Here is a 23,366-nt window from a genome sequence, read left to right as displayed (position 1 = left end):
ATTCATCCTGTCCCCTGAGAATGTAGGCTGCCAGATGGCAGGGACCAAATAAGAACTCTTTCATTTAAAATTATTTTTTTTTCATTCTTTTCAATTTGTATACATCTGATGCTGCCATTTCTACCCTCAATTATACTCCATCTCATAACCAATATACACACACTATGTAGTATTTCTGGTATGGAAAACTTTAAAAATAATTAAACTATTGATTGCTTATGCACCATTAAGGGCTTGTCCCCCTACCTACCTATTTCACTTAAGAATTATAAGAATCTCATGAGGTTAACTATTATACCCATTTTACAGATGAACAAACTAAGGCTGAGATAAGATGCTCACAGCTACCGAGTAAAAGTAGGCCCCCTTGTCTGTCTGTCTCAACTCCCCGGTTCTGAAGCATTGTGCTATATACTTACACCAAAAACAACTAATATAGTAGGGCTACCTGGAACCAACTCAGAAAAAGGGTGAGAAAGTCAGTACAGATGAACTCATAATCCATTAAGTATATTCATCCCCATAGTTTTCAAAACACTGCATTAGTTAACTGGGGGTTATTACAGGACTGCTGTTTTATAATCTGCTTAAAACAAGGGTGGGGGGATTTGATGTTAGTTGCTTTAGGCATTAGATAAATGTTTACTGATTCATATTTATAGTGCATATACATAATATGCTATGTCAGGTCAATTCAATCTCTATCAAATCTGGCTTCATGAAGTTTGAAGACTTTGGAAATGATCACAACTAGTGTCAAATAATTAGAAAACATTCTTAAAAAAATAGTCAATTCAAATTCGATTTAATTTTTAAAGGTGACAAATGCCATCCTGAATGTATTTTTAGAGAGAGGTTGGCTTAAAATCTCTTGAAATCATAAGGATCAATAGATTTAATAGACTCTTAAAAAGGCTGGTAACCCAGTAGGACTATAGGACCAGTTTCATAAGAAGAGGGATCCTGTTTCAAAATATAAAAATTTGTAAGTTCAGATCCTTCTAATTAAAGAAATGTGAATATTTAGGCAAAAACTGGAGTAAATTTACTTCTAAAATATAAGAAAGTGATTTCCTAAGATAACAAACAAGAGGAAGAAAGAAGTAGTTTATCATGTTGAGAGAGCAAATGTTTTAAGGGCTGTAAAAATAGCATTTTACATAAATATACAAACTCTGCTTATCTATTTGTTAAAATATATCTCCCCAAAGACTTCTACATGAAAACATTTGTTTAGTAAAGTCTCATTTTTCAGGCTATTTAAGACTTTTTACAAGTTCAAGCAAGTCTTCCAAATTTGAATTAATGAGATTTTACTAATACCACCAACTTTTACACTTTACTATACTTTCCCTAGAAACAAATATTCAGTGGGTGAGGTAAGTTACTCTACTCCAGATAAGTATTCTTTTATCAGTGAATAAAAGAAACCCCAACTATTCTTTTAATTTCATAACTCATTTTACCATTGCTGGGAGAAACTAAAGAAGACTTAAATGAAAGAATGGATATACCATGTTCATGCATTGGAAGACTCAAAATTGTTAAACCATCAACTCCTCCCAAACTGCTTTATAGATTAAACACTCTCAATCAAAATACCAGTAGGACTTTTTGTAGAAATTGACAAGCAAATTTTAAAATTTCCATGGGTATGAAAGAATCAAGTATAGCCAAAACAATTTTGAAAAAGAACAGAACTGCAGTGCTTACACTACTTGATTTCAAAAGGAATCATAAATCTGTAGCAATCAAGACTATAATACCATGGCCTAAGGATAAACACAGAGATCTCTGGAATAAAATAGAGAGACAATTGAATACCATGGCCTAAGGATAAACACAGAGATCTCTGGAATAAAATAGAGAGACAATTGATTTTTGATAAAGTTGCCAATTCAATGGGGAAAGGATTGTCTTTTCAAGAAATGGTGCTGGGGGCTTCCCTGGTGGCACAGTGGTTGAGAGTCCGCCTGCCGATTCAGGGGACACGGGTTCGTGCCCCGGTCCGGGAAGATCCCACATGCCGTGGAGCGGCTGGGCCCGTGAGCCATGGCCGCTGAGGCTGCGCATCCGGCGCCTGTGCTCCGCAACGGGAGAGGCCACAACAGTGAGAGGCCCGCGTACCACAAAAAAATAAAAATTAAAAAATAAATAAATAAATAAAAGAAATGGTGCTGCAACAACTGAATTTTGGCGGAAAAAAAATAAATGTCCATCATTACCCCACACTATACACAAAAATTTACTGAAAATGGATCATAGTACACACAGAAGCAAAACATGTAAAATGTTTAGGAGAAAAACCTTTACGACCTTAGGTTAGGAAAAAAATTTATATAGGACACAAGACACTGAAAAACTGTATTTTATGAAAATTAAAAATTTAACATCATTAAGAAAACAAAAAGCTACAGATTATAAGAAAATATTATCAAGACATACGTCTTTAAAAAGATTGTATCAAAATATAAAAAGAACTCTTAAAATTCAATTATAAGTCAAAGTATTTGAACAGACACTTCATCGGTGAAGATATACCAATGGTCAATAAGCACGTGAAAAGATGTTCAACATCTTTGCTGATGAGGGAAGTGTAAGTTAAAATCACAATATACCACTACACACTCATTAGATTAGCTAAAATTAAAGAGACTGACAATATCAAGTGCTGACAAGATATAAAGCAACTGAACTCCCACACATTGCTGATGGGAATGCAAAAAAGTATAACCGGTTTGGAAAACAGCTTGGCAATTTCTCAACAATTGCATTTCTAGGTCCTTACTCAAGAAAAATGAAAACATATGTCCACACAGAGAATTAAACATGAGTAATTACATCAGCTTTGTTCATAAGAACCAAAAACAGGAAACAACTCAGTATCAACAGGCAAATGGCTGAGCCAACTATGTATTTTTTCTACTACTCAGTAATAAAAAGAAATGAACTACCACTAGCCACAACAACGTGACTGAAAACATTATGCTGAATGAAACAAGTATACACTGTATGATCCCATTTATATGAAATTCTAGAAACATGGAGATTCACTGCAAAGTGGCACAAGGTAATTTTGTGGGGTGATGGATATGTTCTATATCTTGATTGTACTGATAATGATGGTTACACATTTGCCAAAATTCATCAAACTGTACATTTTAAATGGATATACTTTTAAAAATGGATAATTTTATCATATGTATATTGCTCTCCAATAAAATTATTTAAAGAAAAAGTTGGCTTCCCTTGTCATATTCTGCCTATTATATAATGCCAATTCCAATGACATCCAATTTTTTCTTTGATTCATGGGCACCTGTGTCAAAAATAATCTCATTTACACTGCTTTAATTGAAAGAGAAACATATCGTTTTAATATCATAACCCTCTCTGTTCTCCTCTCACTGACTCACCCCCCATATCCAGTTGAACTTTAAATTTTTTGAAAGCTTTTTGCCCTCTTATCTCTTATCACATGCTATTCCTCTACATTCCATAAATATTTGTGAAATTGAATCAAACAGAAGTTCTCCATAGTCTGTCTTACCTAGTATTATTCTGAGAACAGACTAGAAATTAAGCCTTCAAATGTCCTGTGATTTTGTTTCTTTGTTCTATTTTTTTCAGTCATTTTTAACACAACCTTTTTTCAAACAGAATATTATGCCAGAGCCCAATATGTAAAACTGACATACATTTATAAGTTCAAATTTATAATATTTAATAATAAAGTCAACCAATGAGAATCGAAGTTCATCTATCAGTAGTTCCCCACATATCAAAATTAGTTATTTTTAATATATGAGTGTATCTGTTTTTCTTTTAGGTTTTTTAGCAATTAAAAATGAAATTCAAATCAAATATTAAGAGCAGGGGTCAGCAAACTAAGGCGCATGGGCTAAAGCCTGCCTACCACCTGGTTTTGTATAGCCCTTGATCAAAGAATGTTTTGTTACATTCTAAAAGAGTTGAAAAAAAACAACAACAACAAAAGAAGAAGAATATTTTTTGACATGTGAAAATTATATAAAATTCGAATTTCCACATCCATAAATAAAGGTTTATTGGAACACAGCCACACTCATTTGTCTATGGCTGCTTTTGTGCTACAATGGCAGAGTTGAGTAGCTGCAAGAGAGACTGAATGGGCCACAAGTTTAAAATATTCACTATCTGGCTCTTTACAGAAGAAGTTTGCAGACCGCTGATTTACAAATCCCTGAAGCACCAACTTCATGGAGTAGGGTTTGGAAACAACTTGTGACAAAGCGTATTTTCCAAAGATGGACACTAAGATATTTTCCATTCTACTTGCTCTTCTACAATGCACTCTTGCCACTCCCTCACCAAGAGGAGTCCAATTCCCTTCCCTTTGAATCTGGGCTCATCTTAGTGACTTGCTTGGCCAATATAATATGGTGGAAGTGACTTCTAAGACTTCCAAGACCAGGTCATAAGAAACCTTGCAGCTTCCTCCTAGGTCTCTTGGATGCTATGTCACAGGATGCTTCCTCTGAGAACCTAGCACCATGATGTGAGAAGCTTGAACCTCATAGAGAAACCAAGAATAGGCATTCCTGCCTACAACCTCAGCTGAGCCTCAAGTCAACAGCCAGCCTCAACTGATACCCATGTGGGAGAGCCATCCTGGCCCTCCAGCTCAGATGAGCCTTTAGATGACTGCAGCCCAGGAGATATCTGACTGCAACCACATTAGAGACTCTATATAAGAACCACCAGTGGCTCCAGTCAATCAGTCAATCTGCAGAACTGTGAAATATAATAATAAATGCTTATTTTAAGTTACTATATTTTGGGGTAGTCTGTTATATAGCAATAGACAACAGAAACACCATTATACTAAAACAAATCTAGGAAAGTTTCAGGTAAGAAATTCCAGACTTGAGTCAAGCCCATGCATGGACTATCCATGTGTATCACCAGGCCAAACCCTACCAAAGCCTCCTGCTAAGCCTAGGTGTTCTAGAAGTAGCCGTGGATAAAGGAAGTAGTAAACAATACTCTAATGGAGTCACTGCAGCTTCCTAATCTGTACGCATCCCAAGCAGACTCACTGTTCCCCAAAGCATGCCAATAAGCCTGAGTCTTAGTCTGAAATTCTCACAAAGAAATGGAGCACAATTTTTCTCATTCCTAAAATTATATCAGGATGGGCAAAGAAACAATTCTCGGTTTTCATGCTGTAAATGAACTGATGATTATAATTCCTCGTTATTTTTACTTAAATATCTTAAAAAAATGATAAGTGAACTTAGATGAGATGTAGTCAAGTTAACAGTACATAGCAAAGTATCAGTAAATGGCAGTTTACCTCTTAACAAATTTGGGCTTAATAATAAAAGTCCAAATTGTCACCTACTCCTGCCTGAAGGGTGACAGGTAAGAGTTGTCCACTGACATATTTCTGATATGTGCCAGTTATGTGTGATAAACTCCTTAGCCTGGAAAATTTAATTAAACTGAGTATCAATCCCCTATAAAGCCCACACATCATATTTTCAATATTACTTTAAGCCACAGCAGATTCAAATTTCAAAGAATGAGTGCTTAGTGTGTGTATGTTAGGTATGCTGCTACACTCTGGGGATATGTCTTCAATTGGTGTAAATTTCATTCAAAAGAGAGTAGCGGGGACTTCCCTGGAGGTCCAGTGGTAAAGAATCCGTCTGTCAATGCAGGGGACACCGGTTTGATCCCTGGTCGGGGAACTAAGATCCCACATGCCACGGGGCAACTAAGCCCGCGTGACACAACTAGAGAGAGAAAATCCACACGCCACAACTAGAAAGAGAAGAGCACCACAACTAGAGAGAAGCCTGTGCGATGAAACGAAAGATCCCGCATGCCACAACTAAGACCCGACACGGCCAAAAAAATAAAGAAAAAAAAAATCAAAAAAAAAAAAAAAAAACGAGAGTAGCAGCTCTGAATTATTTTGATATTACTGAGAATCACAATGTAACACAGAATGGCATGTTTATTTTATATAAAAAGGGATATTGATGGAACACTTAAGATTCCTAATTTTTTCTTAATTCAATAAATGTTGGGCCTCCCTGGTGGCGCAGTGGTTGAGAGTCCGCCTGCCGATGCAGGGGATACGGGTTCGTGCCCCGGTCTGGGAGGATCCCATATGCCGCGGAGCGGCTGGGCCCGTGAGCCATGGCCGCTGGGCCTGCGCATCCGGAGCCTGCGCATCCGGAGCCTGTGCTCCGCAACGGGGGAGGCCACAACAGTGAGAGGCCCGCATACCACAAAAAATAAAAAATAAAAAAAATAAAAATAAATAAAAAATAAATGTTTTCAAGTTTATTTAAATATTTACTCATGTGACTATTGTTCACACTAATGTGGAAAACACTTGCACAGATAAGTGTTTTAAGAGGAAAACATTTCAACTCTTTATGGCTTAAGGCAATTCTACAAAAGTTCTGTGACCAGTTAGTGATGTCTGCCACAGGGATGACCAGTAGTGAGAAATATGCTGGGCATTTGCCAATCCTGACCTATTTCATCAGTTTCATGCAGTCTCCTCCCTTCAGATTTCTTACGGGGTCCCTTCAAAGATCCCCATGATGGAACTTCCACCCAGTCTTAGGAAGTGAGATTTCCCTTTCTTCAGCCAGTCTTTCCCACTGCCAGAGTCTAATCTCCACAGTGACCCTTGATAAGCCTTACCCTGATGCAGATGTACTGGCCCAAAAAGGCAGATTCCCCTAACATCAAAAGGTCATTGCATAAGCCACATTTTGGGCCCCAAGAGCTTAGATGGTAGATGGCCAAACCCTGGTAGAACGTGGTAAAGCCGTGATTTGCATCCAGGCAATCAAGCACCAGAGTCTCTGCACTTAGTCACTGTATCTGGCACGTGGTTGCTGCCATTTCTACAACATGTATTAAACTATATCTTGGTCCTTCAGTTCACAGTTATCTGAATCCATTATTAATAAAACAAAATCTCTATAGAGAAAATATTACAATTTACTACTCCAGCACAGCAAATGTGACTACATTAAAGGACTTTTAAATAATTCAAAACTGGCATTTTCTAATTAAAGACACACTAATAAGCATGTTAATGAATGTTTTACACTTATTAGGGAAAAAATGGTGGTATATAAATACGCTTCGTAAAACAATTTAAAAATGACCATACGATTCATATTCTTGTGTTCCATACGGTCTTGTATTGGAAATTTAACAGTATTTGAACATAATTTAATGTGATAACTACTATTAATGTTCAAAATACACATTATCAGTGACTTTTGCAACTCAGAATCCACAACAATTCTATTCACATCCTGTGTAACTCCATGGGGATTCTATAAGGAAAGTTTCCATATATGGTAATTTTTCCCCATAGACTCCCCACAGTTTATACAGGATATAAATCTGGTCCATTGTGACAATGAAAACAACAGATCACTGAAAACTCATGTGTAATTTCTGCTGAACAAACCAAACTAACAATTAGGGAAACCAATACTCAAGTGAAAATAAATAATCTGAGGATTTTAAAATAACCACTGGGTATTTTTATTCCATTTCTGGACTAGTAGAATTAGTATATAAATACCCAGAAGGAAAAAAATTCCTATCTTTATTTAGTTTAAAATATTCCCTTGATACTAAAAATTATGATGTCAACTGTTAACAGGCAAGAAACCCAAAAGGAAATTTCACATCAGAACTCACATTGTCAGAAGGAAAGAAAAGACAATAATACAGTTAGATAAGTCAAAAGTGTTATATGAGCTTTAACTTCCCAGCCTCCTGTATGACCATGTCCCAGTGTAAATCCCAGTGATCTATAATTATTTTTCCTTATTTGTGACTTTAGCAGTCTGTGGTTTCTATTTATCTAAAGTCATGTAATAATATTTTTTCTTTTATTCAATGTTCTGAGTGCAGAATTACAGGTAAGTTTTTGGGTGTATATTTAAGTATTTGTATTTTAAGTAAGATGAAAGCATCTAAAATTCAATACAGCTAAATACTAACAGTCAGATTAAAGACATAGGAAAGGAAAATGGCTGTTTCTAAATTACCTAGTTTCATATGACAAAAACTAATAAAGTGGGGGAGATATAGTACTAAAATGTCAAACATACATATGACAGCAAAAACAGCAGTCTCACACAATTATTTAACAAGAACTAGGGCTTATATTGCAAAATAGTCCAGTTGTGAATAGCCATTTTTTGAATGACCACAGTTGCTGTTAACATCTCAACCAACTCACAAAAATTACACCAAAACAACAGACCTAAGTTTAATCTCACATATGATCGGTTGTCAAGAATGGCCCTGAAATGCACATAAAAAGGGAGTGTGACTCATTTATTTCTCTATCAAAGAGATGTCCAATTAATTATACAGTTTCTTGGTGACCTAATATTGCTAGGGTATATTCATTTTACTATCTCCCACATAATGGCTCAAAATTTGAGATAATTACATTGTTCTTAGAAACATGGTACCATACTCACTATTAAAACTGAGAAGCTGTCAGTTCCAAATTAATGCATTCATCAGTAATGAAAATAAAAAGCAACAGCTGTTGGGACGTCCCTGGTGGCACAGTGGTTAAGAATCTGCCTGCCAGAGCGTCCCTGGTGGCGCAGTAAAATTCCGCTTGCCAACGCAGAGGACAAGGGTTCAAGCCCTGGTCCGGGAAGATCCCACATGCCATGGAGCAACTAAGCCCGTGAGCCACAACTACTGAGCCCGCGTGCTGCAACTAATGAAGCCCATGCACCTAGAGCCCGTGCTCCGCAACAAGAGAAGCCACTGCAGTGAGAAGCCCGCGCACTGCAACAAAGAGTAGCCCCCGCTTGCCCGCAGCTAGAGAAAGCCCGCGCACAGCAACGAAGACCCAACGCAGCAAAAAAAAAAAAAAAAATAGCACAGACTCTTTAAAAAAAAAAAAAAAAGAATCTGCCTGCCAAAGCAGGGGATACAGGTTCCAGCCCTAGTCTGGGAAGATCCCACATGCCGCAGAGCAACTAAGCCCGTGCACCACAACTACTGAGCCTGTGCTCTAGATCCCATGAGCCACAACTACTGAGTCCACATGCCACAACTGCTGAAGCCCACGTGCCTAGAGCCCGTGCTCCGCAACAAGAGAGCCACTGCAGTAAGAAGCCTGCACACCACAACGAAGAGTAGCCCCCGCTCACTGCAACTAGAGAAAGTCCTCGTGCAGCAACAAAGACCCAACACAGACAAATAAATAAATTTATTAAAAAAAAAAAGCAACAGCTGCACTTTTGGTGCCCATCAAAGAAAACTGCAAAGGGCATCACCTGTACCCCAAATCCTTTCCAGCATCTAGCTGCCTACTGAAGGTGATGTGGGCATGCAGAGAATGGCAGGGAAGACTTGTGGGCCAGCCACACCAGAGCTAAAGAGAACTGACACTCTGACACACAGGTCCACCATTTCCCCATCACCACTAAGCTCACAAAATACTACTGCTCTGTTCGGACTTCGGTGATTTCTTTCTCCCTTTCGAGATAACACTAGATGTTCTCTCTAATATATCACGACTATAACAAAATGTTGAGAGGAGGGATTAAATGACACGATTTGCCCCAAGGGCATACTTTCTGAAAAGATAAGATGTTGCTCTCTTCACTGGACTAATAAGGTAGGTGCTTTAGGAAGACACATTAATTTGTTAGACCAGGGCACAATTCCCACCACAGCACATCTTAAATGGTACCCTTGAGGCCTGAAAAAGTTAAATATAGGAGGGGAAACAGGAGGAGGACCAAGCTAGATAAACGCTAATTGAATAAATGCCCATGTACTTGAAGTATTTACTCTTTGGAATAACTGGCTTTATGAGGAAGGTTGCAGTACAAAACCAGTGTTCCGTACTCCACAAAAAGAAAAGATGAACTTTTTCTCCATTTATAAAATTTTAAGAGGAAATGAAAAATTTTTATAGAATTCAATTTATCAGTTTTAAAATATAAACTATCATTAAGTCAAGTACCTAAAATATGCATTTTAAAGACCACTCCCCTCACAAAACTTTAATTTTAATACTTTCTTCTTAAACCTAAATTATTTTGATCACAGACTAAAACTGCATTTCCTCAAAGCAGATAAACAGCAGACTTACTACTCCCATTTTTAGACATGGGAAATTTCAGTAAAGGAAAAGCTCGTTGAAATATATCAAGATGGTAACAGAGTTACAGAAGCTATACTTCCTGCTTTGTACTAATGATTAATCTACACATAACACAAAACACTTCCATTTAAAAGTGGGCTGAAAATAGATTGTGCCCAATTTACACAACTATGGGAGATTCAGATACACTAAGTGAGAAAAAATGTGACTGGCACTGTTGGAGTTATTCACTAAAGTGAATTAAGCAGATATTCACTGGGCCTTCCCTGGTGGCAGAGTGGTTAAGAATCCACCTGCCAATGCAGGGGACGTGGGTTCAAGCCCTGGTCCAGGAAGATCCCACATGCCGTGGAGCAACTAAGCCCATGCACCACAACTACTGAGTCTGCACTGTAGAGCTCACGAGCCACAACTACTGAGCCCAAGTGCCACAACTACTGCAGCCCGCAGGCCTAGAGCCCATGCTCTGCAACAAGAGAAGCCACCACAGTGAGAAACCCGTGCACTGCAATGAACAGTAGCCCCCGCTCGCCGCAACTAAAGAAAGCCCGCGTGCAGCAACAAAGACCCAACACAGCCTAAATAAATAAATAAATAAATATTTTTTAAAAAGAAGGTATTCACTGAAACGAGGTCAGACAAAGCATTTATTACTTTTGTTGCTATAACTATGTAAGTTTTAACTTTGATAAACAAGGGTCTACTCTTCCAGGTAAATTTTTTGTCATTTTTAAGGCTCTTTTGTGTATGTATGTGTGTGTGTGTGTGTATGGAAGAGGCAGGTGCTTCTTTGGCATTTAAATTAAGCAATACTATTTTCAGTGAGACAAAACATGTTATAATGTGATACCCAGGTTACCTCAAATTCCTGACTTCAAAGGTCTGAAACAAAAAGTCAACTTAATCAATCCAGTACTCGAAAATGAAGACATGGACATTTCTATTGACATTTCCTTCTCTTATAAGCAAACAGCAAGGAGGAGAGAAAGAAAATTTTAAAGAGTCATGTACAAGTGACTATGTCAGAAGAATTCAGAATAGTGATTACCTTTTGGTGAGGAGGAGAAGTAAAATTGACTGGGAAGGGTCATCACAAGGAAACTTTCTGGAGTAACAGAAATGTTCTGTATCTCAAACTGGGTAGTGGTTCCATAGGTGTAAACATAGGCAAAAATTCAATGAGCTACACACTTTGACTTACGCATTTTATTGTATGTAAACCGTACCTCAATTTAAAAAGTAAAAGCATCCAATACAAGTAAAGTACTGTAACCAGAAATCAAGGATAAGAATCATGAAATCAGAATACATTAGAAAAAAAACAGACCTTTCCAGGATCTAGCACAGCACTGTACATTGAGTAGATGGCTAAACAAGTATTTATTGTAAAAGTTTAGTAAGAATATCCTAGGTGGTTTGGAAGATCCCTTCTGAACTAATTAGAACTTTTAATGTGACTATTTTTCAGAATATTCCAAATATAGATAGTCTCAGCCTGTAAAATAGCCTCCAAAAGATGGACATTATAGGTCTAGAAAAGCTATGCCTCAAAACACAAAGAAAATACAATTGTCTTAACTCTGAGTACAGATTTAAGGAATCCCCTTATTTAAAGAAAGCAGTCCATTCTCAACACTTTACAACCACTGACAGTACAAATCTATCTATGGTCTTCTAGGGACAAGCAGGAACCAAAATTTAATACTCAGTAAAGTCAAAAAATGCCCAAAACCTACATGATGATGTTCTGTCTTCTGAATGGTATTCTACCTGTGCAGTAATTTGGTAGCTATGGAGACCAAAAGCAAGCAGCAGTTTTCAAACACAGCACATAGCACATGTGTGATATTATCAAAAGATCAGGTTTAATGATCAAGAAAGTCAACATGTCTGCTTGGTAAACCTGGCTACACAATATTAGAGTCCTTATGCCAAGAACCCAAAGAGTCCCACACTGAGTTTCAACTTCCATTTTCAGCTAAACAAAGTAATAAGACTAATTTTTCTTTAGTAGATAAATAGTTCTATCTATATCTAGGTTCCTACATAAACAAAATTCCATGACTGAAATGAAACTGGAAGGTCTTTGCCACTAAATAATCTGTTTCTATTTCTTGGGTGACAATAATTCCAAATGTATCATTAAGTGAATTCAAAAAACATTTTTAAATTATTAGAAAATAAAATTGTCACATGCTGAATGAGACATTACATCTCATTGTTATTCTGTCTTGACGTTGATAATGCAGTGTGGTAATTTCAGAAATGGGAAGCCTCTAGGTAAAACAACAAAAATAATCCACCCTTTAAAAAAGCCAATCAAGAAACAAAAGAACTGAAGATTATTAGCTCTCTTGAAATACTACTATTCTGGAATAATCATCAGCTATGCACAAATAGTCACACTGATCACCTGAGATCAGAAAGAAAAGGTTGGATTATATATTCATAAGAAATGTGTTTCCTAAATTCCTACCCTAACCCCCTCTCCCCACAAAGATAGTGTCTTGCCAATGTTTAATGTTCTAGGTCAGCAGGTTGAGTCTCTTTAGAAATTCTTAACTGTCACCTTTGCTTATGGATAATGACAAAATATTCTGCAGAGCCTGTATAACTGCATCGACAGGTTATACTATTCTACATCCAGCATTAAATAATCCTCATTACTTAGGCTGGTCATCATTTTTCAAATACCCGTTTTAGCTGTCTACAAGTGCCATCCAGCCCAGCCCCTTGTGCAGGGCCTGCTCTGCACCAAAGCAATTTCATTGTATAAGTTTTAAGACAGATACAATGCTGCTGGACTGTGGCACTAGCCAGCATATCAAAACTGAAGCCATTGTGTAAAAAAAAAAAAAAATGAAAAAAATCCATCTTTAAAAATAAAGCTTATTTCTTATTCTTTAAATCTACATATAATATCTACTCCTATGTTTCTGTAAAAATATGGAAGAAGAGGATATAATGATACCCCCATTCTCCTTTTAGATAAAAAATGTAAGCCCTTTTTTCCTTTTTAATAAACACTATCATCTCAGATCCTCCAGTATCTATTTTAGGGTTTAAGGACCATTATAGAACCCACAACAATAGATCAGTGACAGACTTGATCCCATCAATTAACACGTTCTGGGGAGGCTGCCCGGATTCCTGTCTTCCTCCCCTCCCTCTTGGAGGCCTGGTTTTGACCACACTGACATCCCTGGCCTTAAGGATGAATAACCCAGATAAGGGGGAGTCCCTTCCCTGAGACCAATTTCTTTGTAATTAGAGCCAAAATACAAAAGCTGTTAATGACCTAAGGCAAAGTGATATGAACTCCAAGCCAATGAAACCATGACAGCAAACAGATTTCTAAACAGCAAAGTGAGATCCATTTACTTACATGAAGATTCAGTGCCAAACATGGCTGGCTCCAGAGGCTGCTTTTAAAAATTAGAAGAAAGGAGAAAAAGGAAGGAAGAAAAATCGAGGAGAGTGTACGTGTGAGAGTGGAGAGATGAGCTGCTACACAGCAGAGGTCATGAAGACAGACAATGCAGTCCAAGCTGTGTCCAGCTGCCAGATTCTCCTCTTACAAGCTTCAGTGTTCTCCCGTGTGATTGAAAAGCAAGGTCTCCTACAGCACCAAAAACCGAAGAGCTGTTTTGGAAAATCCAACACGGAAAGGCAGGCCGACGTGGCTCTTCTGGGATGCAGGGAGGCAGGACTAGGTAGCAGCAGGGGCAAGACTGGGATCAGCAGCAACAGCGGATACTGCAATCCCCAGCCCTGTTATAGCAGTAAGACAATAGCAGGGCTTATGCATACACTGGTGACGTCAGAGACACTGCACAGACCGACTGCGCTGCTTGAGCCAGAGGCTCCAGGGGCTTCAGGGGAGCAGGCAATTCAAAGGGGAATTCCTTCGTCCCAAAATGCACAAGACCAAGAGCCACATATATATTCACTCTCCTGACAAGATCTTCATCCTGTGATACCAGGCACTAAAAGAGACCTCAAAGAAATTTAAATATTGGCTTTAGAGCAACCAACCACAAAGATATGCAAATCAGGGTTCTTGGTTTTATGCAGCAAGTAGAACTTTTCAAGGGAATTAAGAATATCAGAAATGAGAAAAATAACCTACCTTTTAAAATAACTCCAGAGCTCATTGTTTTTTCAGTAGGCTTGTGGTAGACTGACAGATCAGGGATTGTACACTCAACCACAAATATGTGAAAATATGTAAACTATTCCACACACTTTCTGGGCATATAAATTCACAAGCAAATGTAACAGTAAAATAATACTATAAGCGCTTAGAACACTGCTTAACACCCAGTGAGCACTCAAATGTTAGTGAATACATTATTATTTATTTTGCAACTATTATTCAAATGTGAAAACCACCACTCTATACTCTAGGAATAGATGTATGTACACATATTTCTCCTATACTGTCTCTTTTGCCTTATTTTTCTTCATTTTACCTTGTGAGAATTCCTGTCATTTCTCCCGAGTAACGCAGTCATGTTAACGCTGTATGCACACAGCAGTGTACACCTGTGTGCAAGTGGGCATAATTCTTTTTCATCCATCAACACAAAGAAGATATTATTTTGTCTCCTGACTCATTATCTGCATTACCTTTACTCTTAGAAATCTGTTTTTTTCTAAAAGCTATAAGTGCACAGACTTTAATTAGAATGTCTATCCAACACAAGCAAAGAAAGTTTTGTTCTAATATTTTAAAAATACTGAAATGCATAAAAAGTGTGTTTTTTCAATAATCCCACTTTTAAAATCATATAAAATAGGAAGTTCAAAGGCTCAAGTTTCTTTTCCATCCATTCATCTAAGGTATATACTTTTTCCAATATTTTCTAAAGTTTACAAAGACATGTCTTTATATAACACAGTTTTTAAACATTAAATTCTTATATGATTGTGGAACTGCAAATTACCATCTAAAAAATATCATTAATAACTCTCTGGTCAGTATATGTAGATCCATCTCATCTTTAAATGGTTATATAATATTCCATTGTATGGATGTGCATAATTTATTCAAGGTAATTTGACCTTTATCTTACTGAAAATGCTGAACCATTATGAAGAAATTGCAATGATGCTACATAAGAACAAATATTTTGTTGTAGCTAAGATAATAATAACTAATATTTACTAAATGTTTACTATGTGCCAGGTATTATTCTGGGAACTTCACATGTATCAGCTTATGTAATCTTCATAACAAACCTACAAGGTAGGGTTATCCACATTTGATAGACAGTGGTCATACTGGTTACTAAGTGATAAGCTGGGATTCAAGCCCAGGCAGTCTGGTTCCAACACATAGGCTCTTAACTACTCTTCTATAATGCCTCTTGAAAAATTAAAACATAATTACCAAAATTATATTTTAAGAATTCAACTAAAATGAAAGGAAAATAGAAATCAACTGAAAATATGAAGAAGAAAATTCTTAAAAGAGAAGGGTCACCAAAAAAACTAAAAATGACAGAAAGGACTATACTGAAAATTGCAAAATTTAAGAAAAATGCATCCCTCCCAAAATAAGTGGTCCAGGTCAACAACCAGTGGAGAACACAGGCATACCTCAGAGATACTGTGGGTTCGGATCCACACCATCAGAATAAAGCAAGTCACACAACTTTTTTGGTTTCCCAGTGCATATACAAGTTATGTTTACACTGTACTGTAGTCTATTAAGTGCCACAGCACTATGTCTAAAAAAAAATGTTAATTTTAAAATACTTTATTGCTAAAAAATGCTAACCATCATCTGAGCCTTCAGCGAGTTGTAGTAGTAACACCAAAGATCACTGATCGCAGGTCACCATCAAAACAAATGTAACAATAATGAAAAAGTTTGAAATATGTTGAGAATTACCAAAATGTGAGACAGAGACACAGAGTGAGCAAATCTGTTGGAAAAATGGTGCTGACAGACTTGCTTGAAGCAGGGTTGCCACAAACTTTCAATTTGTAAAAAGATGCAATTTCTGCAAAGAGCAATAAAAGAAAGCTCAATGAAACAAGGTATGCCTGTATCAATAATAGTGTTGAGACACAACTGCAGGAAGTGGGAAAGGGCAATAAACTTCAAAAGGGTTGAAACCAGAATAGTATCTTAACATAAGATCTATTTCAAATTGCATCCCAGATGTTGCACATGAATAGTAACACAAATGGGGGTGGATGATGTGGCCATCAGAAAGGCAAAAGGAACAGTAGAATGAGAAAATGATCCCTGGGTAGAGATATAGTTAGTCCTCCATATCCACCGGTTCCACATCCATGGATTCAACCAACTGCAGATCAAAATATTCGGTAAAAGAAAAAATTCCAGAAAGTTCCAGAAGCAAAACTTGAATTTGATGCACACCATTGACATAGCATTTACACTGTATTTACAACAACTTACCTATGTAAGTTATATCATATTAGGTATTATAAGTAATCTCAAGATGATTTAAAATATGCATGTCGGTTACATGTAAATACTACACGATTTTATATAAGGGATTTGAGCATCCACGGATTTGGGGGTGAGGGCAGTTCTGAAACCAATCTGCCACAGATACCGAGTGACAACTGGTACTTCCCACCAGAGGCCATAGTCTATATGTGACAACTTCTTGCTGACTCACTGATGTAGCTCTTTCTTCAGCTTATATGTGAGGGTGTATATATGCATATATAAACACATTTTTCTGAGTGCCTATATTTATTTCTTGGCACAGATTTCTAAGAGTAAGTTAAAGGCTGCAATATTTTTCAAGATATCTACTTTTTAGGTAACTATAGTAGGATCAGTATGTTAAAAACGTTAGGTCTCTGGGCTTCCCTGGTGGTGCAGTGGTTAAGAATCCCCCTGCCAATGCAGGGGACACAGGTTCGAGCCCTGGTCCGGGAAGATCTCACATGCCACGGAGCAACTAAGCCCGTGTGCCACAACTACTGAAGCCTGCATGCCTAGAGCCCATGCTCCGCAACAAGAGAAGCCACCGCAATGAGAGGCCCGTGCACTGCAACGAAGAGAGCTGCTGCTCACCGCACTAGAGAAAGCCCGCGCCCAGCAACGAAGATCCGATGCAGCCAAAAAATAAATAAATTAAATAAATAAATGTATATATATATATATATATATAAAAACACATTAGGTCTCACTTGCCAGCAATCTGGACACATATGACAACCTCTGACTCCTATTAAGGTTTCTATAACCTCTGGATGTCTGAGGTATTTCTAAACACTTCAGAAGGTTGGGATCCATGTGGCTAAAGACCCATCTTTGACAAAACAGATGCCAAAATTTTAGTTTGCTCCCATTCTCTCCTCTGGGCAGCTGGCATGAACTCAGAGAATGAAGACAAATATTAATGGCCTGCCTAAGGAAAACATAATGAAAGAAAATGAAGGAAGAATAAAACTGACTGATGTCCTCCATGCCCCTTCAAAAAAATCACATAATACATTCCAAAACCAAAGTGATCTTTGGCTTATCAATTATGTCTAATTATGGATGCCTGCGACCCTGCCTGCCTGTGACCCTGCCCTTCCATTAGTAAAGCGAGTACTGTTAATTTCAGGATAAAATTAGCAATGAAAGAAGAGATCAGTATTCAAAATAATTTAGTGGTCAAAATAATTATTGTTAAATTAGAATGTTGCTGATAAAGAAAGATAATAGTGAAAATCTTAAAGTAAGTCAATAGTAATTTTTAGAAGAAACCCCATTCATAAATTGACTCAACAACTACTTCCTGAAAGCCTACTGTTCTGCACTCTAGGGATACAGCCATGAACAAACTCTCTCCTCTTTGGAGCTTATATTCTAGAGTGTGAGACGGACAAACAAATATGTAATGTATCAAGTGGTTGTATGTGTTATAAAGAAAAATAAGAGGAATTAACGAGGAGTGATTGAATGGGAGGGTTATTTTAGGTAAAACTGTCCGATGATGTCACCCTAAAAAGATGACATTTCAACAAAGACCTGAAAAAATCGAGAGGAAACCACATGGGTAACATGGAAACCACATGGGGGAAAGAGCTTTCCAGAAAAACAAAATAAAATACATCTATTCTTGAATATTCAAGACTCAGTTTTCTATTGGAAGATATCCCCTTTAGTGCTATGATGCTGTCATTAGTACAAGAGTGGTTGTGCTGAACTGAAATAAATAAATTCTCTTTTCTAATGCAAAAGAATTCACTCTTCCATGAACTGAAAACATGTGTGTTCTTTTCTTCAAAGTTTAATAGACTAAATATACCTATATTTGCAAATATGTAAATGTTTATAAAAATCGCCATAGAAGACAATACTCAAAATAGCTTCCGCTTCGGTCTCAGACATGGGCACACTGCAGAAGGATGTTATTATCAAGTCAGATGCACCCGACACCCTATTAGTGGAGAAGCATGCAGATTATATAGCATCCTATGGCTCATAGAAAGATGACTACGAATACTGTATGTCTGAGTATTTGAGAATGAGTGGCATCTATTGGGGTCTGACCATAATGGATCTCATGGGACAGCTACATCGCATGAATAGAGAAGAAATTCTGACATTTATTAAGTCTTGTCAATACGAGTGTGGTGGAGTAAGTGCTAGTATTGGACACGATCCTCATCTTTTGTACACTCTTAGTGCTGTCCAGATTCTTACTCTCTATGATAGTATTAATGTTATTGATGTAAACAAAGTTGTGGAATATGTTCAGAGCCTACAGAAAGAAGATGGTTCTTTCGCTGGAGATATTTGGGGAGAAATCGACACAAGATTCTCTTTTTGTGCGGTGGCAACTTTGGCTCTATTGGGGAAGCTGGATGCTATTAATGTGGAAAAGGCAATCGAATTTGTTTTATCATGTATGAACTTTGATGGTGGATTTGGTTGCAGGCCAGGTTCTGAATCCCATGCTGGGCAGATCTATTGTTGCCCAGGATTCCTGGCTATTACTAGTCAGTTGCATCGAGTAAATTCTGATTTACTTGGTTGGTGGCTTTGTGAACAACAGCTTCCATCAGGTGGACTCAATGGAAGGCCAGAGAAGTTACCAGATGTATGCTATTCTCGGTGGGTGTTGGCTTCCCTAAAGATAATTGGAAGGCTTCATTGGATTGACAGAGAGAAACTGCGCAGTTTCATCTTAGCATGTCAAGATGAAGAAACGGGAGGATTTGTGGACAGGCCAGGAGATATGGTAGATCCCTTTCATACTCTATTTGGAATTGCCGGATTGTCACTTTTGGGAGAAGAACAGATTAAACCTGTTAGCCCTGTTTTTTGCATGCCTGAAGAAATACTTCGGAGAGTGAATGTTCAGCCTGAACTAGTGAGCTAGATTAGATCCCTTGATGCAAAAGTTGCTTAGTGTAGTTTTACTCTTTTAACATTTCAGTATTTGAAGTGCTTAACAAACTTAATGGCTGCCATGTTAATATTTTGTACATGAATTGTGTTGATTTTAATAAATTATACAATTATACATATTGTAAATTAGAGACCTTTATTGTATCTTCAGCTTTCTGTTTTCTTCTGGAATGCTGTTATTCTGAGCGTAATATTTTGTTTATGCTTCAGTGTATTTATCTTGTTTGTCTCCATAACAGCAAACTGAGTTGAACTCTATTTAGCTGATGAAGTCTTGTGTTCTGATTTTCCCATGTACTCCCTTGATATGTTATATATAACTATAGTTAATATAAAGTGGTCTTTGTCAATGAGAATGTTAACTGATGAAGAATTGATGAACCCCATAGGAATTAAAAAATAATAAATGGCTGAAATTTGGGAATAAAAAAAAATAGCTTCCTACCACATCAGACAACTAGCTTAATAAATGTTATCTCTATTAGTGTGGTAAGAACTTAAACCACATATTCTCTTCAGAGTACATACAAGACCTAATTTTAAAAGTGTCATATCTGGAATTTCTCTGGAGCTGTATCCTTTGTTCACATTAAATCTTTATTTTCTTACTATTCCTCTTGATGTGTATTTAGCATGTTAAAGTTGTGTGTATTTTAAAATAGCACCTATGCATTTATAAAGTATTACTTCAAAACAACAAAGAAGTGTTTTAATGGCAATACATAAACTACAGAAAAATGAAAAAAATATCAATGATTCTGTTCTTTGGGAAAAAAGTACAAATATATAATTAAAAACAAATTCATAGTAAAGCTCCCTGGTAGGATTATAGAAATTTGATTTCTTTGTATATGTCTATAAAATGTAGTCCTTTCTGCTTCAACATAGTATCACACATACAGTGAGCCTTCTAACAGGTAATTATATTCTATTTCAGAGCCCTGGAATGAAATTCTGGTACACTAATGTTATAAGGAAAAGAAATTCAAAATCCAGAGAGAGCGAGAGAGAAGGAGTGAAAGAGATACTACTATACTATTTGCTTTAAAGGAACTCTAAAATAGGAAATATGGACTTATAGAAAAAACATATTTGGGTATTTGGGATAATTAATTACTTTTAAATGTTTTAGCTTCAAAATATATTTACCACAGAAGTCCTTTACATAGCAAGTGCCTAAAAATGGCATTTTATTAACAATTTCACAAAAAATTTGATTTTCTCACCATAATTAGCTATCTTGCCAAAGATCCATCCATAGATCAAAAGGGATCATTTATAAAGAACATGTAAATAATGCTTAATTTAAACACACACTGGGATTTTGTCATTATTCGGGGTATGGAAAGTAGGTCCCTGCCCTGGTGGAAAAATCTTCCAAAGTCTTAGTTGTTTAGTTTAAGAGGAATCTGTTAGAAAACAGTGTTACTGTTACCCAAAAGTTCTAAGTTACGGTAATATAATTTTGAATTACCTGCACAAGTTTTGGGCAAAGATCCATGTCCATATCTCCTTACCACCACCTTACCTCCCAACCCCACCTTCACCCCATCCAATCTAAAGGAAGCCCCCACTTAATCATCAAGAAACACCACCCCTGGTTAACTTCACCTTAACTTTATTCTTGTACCAACTTACCACTCAGTGAAACTAGAAACTGAGAACAAGCCTAAGCAGTTTAAAAAAGGAAGAGGTCAGTTACACTCAGAAAATTTAGGATAAAAACTGAAATTCTCCAATTCACTTCACTACATCAACTGCATCTAAAAGATCAGGCCACACACATGCACAAGAAAACACCAACACAATGGCAAAAACGTTTTACAATCTCTGTAGACTGTGTTTATATTTTATTCTCTCTGTGGCATAATCTGAACTCAGATATTTGTATTCTAAACCTTCTGGCCCAGAGGGTAGAAATGTGGATTAAATATGGGTTGCAGTTTATTTTAAGTCTGTTTGAGTAGGACCCAAACTGAAATAGAAGAAACAACAAGGGTATGTCTGAGAAATTCCCTTAAGTACTTATCCTAAATTAATCACAATTTGTGTACAACAAATTCATACATACTCAGGAATAAATTCATGCATAATAATTTTTAAAATGCATTTATTTACAAACATAACCAATGTAATTTTTAAAATACTAATTCAAAATAGTATATTTTAAGTAATTCTACATGGCTGGAAAGTATTTTAAATTTAATTTTACCTGTATAATCCATAATGAAGCAACAGGCAGGGAACTGGGTATTTTCCAAAGTAAAACTCTATCAGACACAAAATGAAACAGCTCCCTAGACAGGCAAACCACTCTGGGGAAAGCCTCCTGCCATGTGACATTGAGCACACACACTTCTGCTTATCTCGATTCAAGCTGCAACGGTCATGGCTCTGCTCTCCTTTGCCTGTTCTTTTAAAGCCATCCTTAGAAAAGTGTTTCTTAGAAAAGAACTATTATTTCTTCCCATTTCATTCCTGTAGTATTAGTTTAAAACTAAGGAAAAAATAAATTCTCTTCTTTCTCTAAGTGAAAAGAACACAAGATATCTATACTTCATCCTAGTACTCAGTGTTAAAAAACCCACATAACCTGAAATGAATCAGCATCCAAATTTTTAGGAAAAATATTGTCATTATGTTCATTCCTTTGATAGTTTGCACATGTGATCAATTTGAAACATTTGATTTGTAAATAAACCTAATACAGGTGATGGAAGAACTATCCTTTAAAGCATATCTAAAACCTTTAACTCATTTGTCTGAGTCCTGAAACAGACATCAGATGGAAAGGACATATGGTCATTCCTGAGACAGACTGTATCTGATGTAATCTTTAATGTCACACTGTCACATGCATTGAGCCATCTTTTCCTTCACTGTCAATTGTTTTGATCTTGAGTGTGTCCTGGCTAAAGAAACCTTAAGAATGGTTACTTCATCTTGATACAACAATTCTTTAGACCTTGCCCAGAGACAAGATATAAATAAATTTTTAAATTTTTTATCGGCTTTTTTTTTCAGCAACCTGAACAGTTGGACAATTTCCAATTTAGAGACATATTAATGCTCCCTTAAACTGCAGCTACTTTGAGAAAGATAAGGTATTGGTGTTTTGAGTGGTTTTACTGGAGTAGTGGGATGTTTTGTTTTGCTTTTATTTTTCTACTTTCCTTTCCATTGAATAAGTTTCTCCATAAGATAATTACAAAGTTGACAATACTATACAATATGATTCTAATTTTCAATACAATATCAAAAGTATAAATAGTATAGAAATCTAAACATTCTGGGCTCAAAATCATCTATAATTTTATGAAATAAGTGAGAAAGCATCATTACATTCAGCCATCTAGTCAATGCTTCATTACCATAAGCAGATCCCATTACACTGCCATTCTGCTAACAGTCAAAAGCTGTTAATTCCCATCAACCTCACCTGTCATTGTTGCTAAGCAGCCTTGTCTCACTTCTCTGGCTTTAATTCTCTTTGTCTCAATCTAGGGTACTGGCTGGGGAGCCTTCCATGAGCTATAAAAATTTGATATACTTTCTTCCTGGTAATTAAAATGTGCAAATGGTTAAAACATTAATGCCATGATCGTTTTAAAATGGTATGCTTAAAATGCCTAATAATAATTGTCTTAATTTCCACGCATCTTACATGTGTGTGGCAACACTGATAGCCATTATCAGATGTCACATGAAATGACGTTTTAAGCCTTTCACAATTTAGTACTGTTAGCATGGATTTTTAAAGTTCTTTAATTATTTGAGCAGCATTATTGTAAGAGCAATTGTTTTATT

The 23,366-nt window shown here is 36.7% G+C and overlaps 2 protein-coding genes across 6 annotated transcripts in view; one reads left to right on the top strand and one right to left on the bottom strand.

Annotated features, from left to right (window-relative positions):
* ST7 (suppression of tumorigenicity 7) overlaps positions 1–23,366 on the bottom strand; it is a 261,439-nt gene that overhangs the window by 188,336 nt on the left and 49,737 nt on the right. Inside the window, exon 1 of one of the 5 annotated variants that reach the window (XM_060108954.1) lies at positions 13,554–13,880. The exons of the other annotated variants lie outside the window; for them this stretch is intronic. Within the exon in view, the coding sequence (XP_059964937.1) occupies positions 13,554–13,575 (22 nt within the window). The 5' untranslated portion in view covers positions 13,576–13,880. Of the gene's footprint in view, positions 1–13,553; positions 13,881–23,366 lie in introns of those variants that run through there. 5 annotated transcript variants of the gene reach the window in all.
* Positions 18,533–19,628, top strand: LOC132496112 (geranylgeranyl transferase type-2 subunit beta-like). The gene is given in 1 exon segment (XM_060108312.1): positions 18,533–19,628. A coding segment is annotated over 1 exon segment (996 nt). The 5' UTR covers positions 18,533–18,534; the 3' UTR covers positions 19,531–19,628.

Source organism: Mesoplodon densirostris, chromosome 9 (genome assembly GCF_025265405.1).
Source record: "Mesoplodon densirostris isolate mMesDen1 chromosome 9, mMesDen1 primary haplotype, whole genome shotgun sequence".
Taxonomy (NCBI): Eukaryota; Metazoa; Chordata; class Mammalia; order Artiodactyla; family Ziphiidae; genus Mesoplodon; species Mesoplodon densirostris.
The sequence above is the reverse complement of the archived record's forward strand: the minus strand, read 5'-3'. Positions and strand labels throughout refer to the sequence as shown.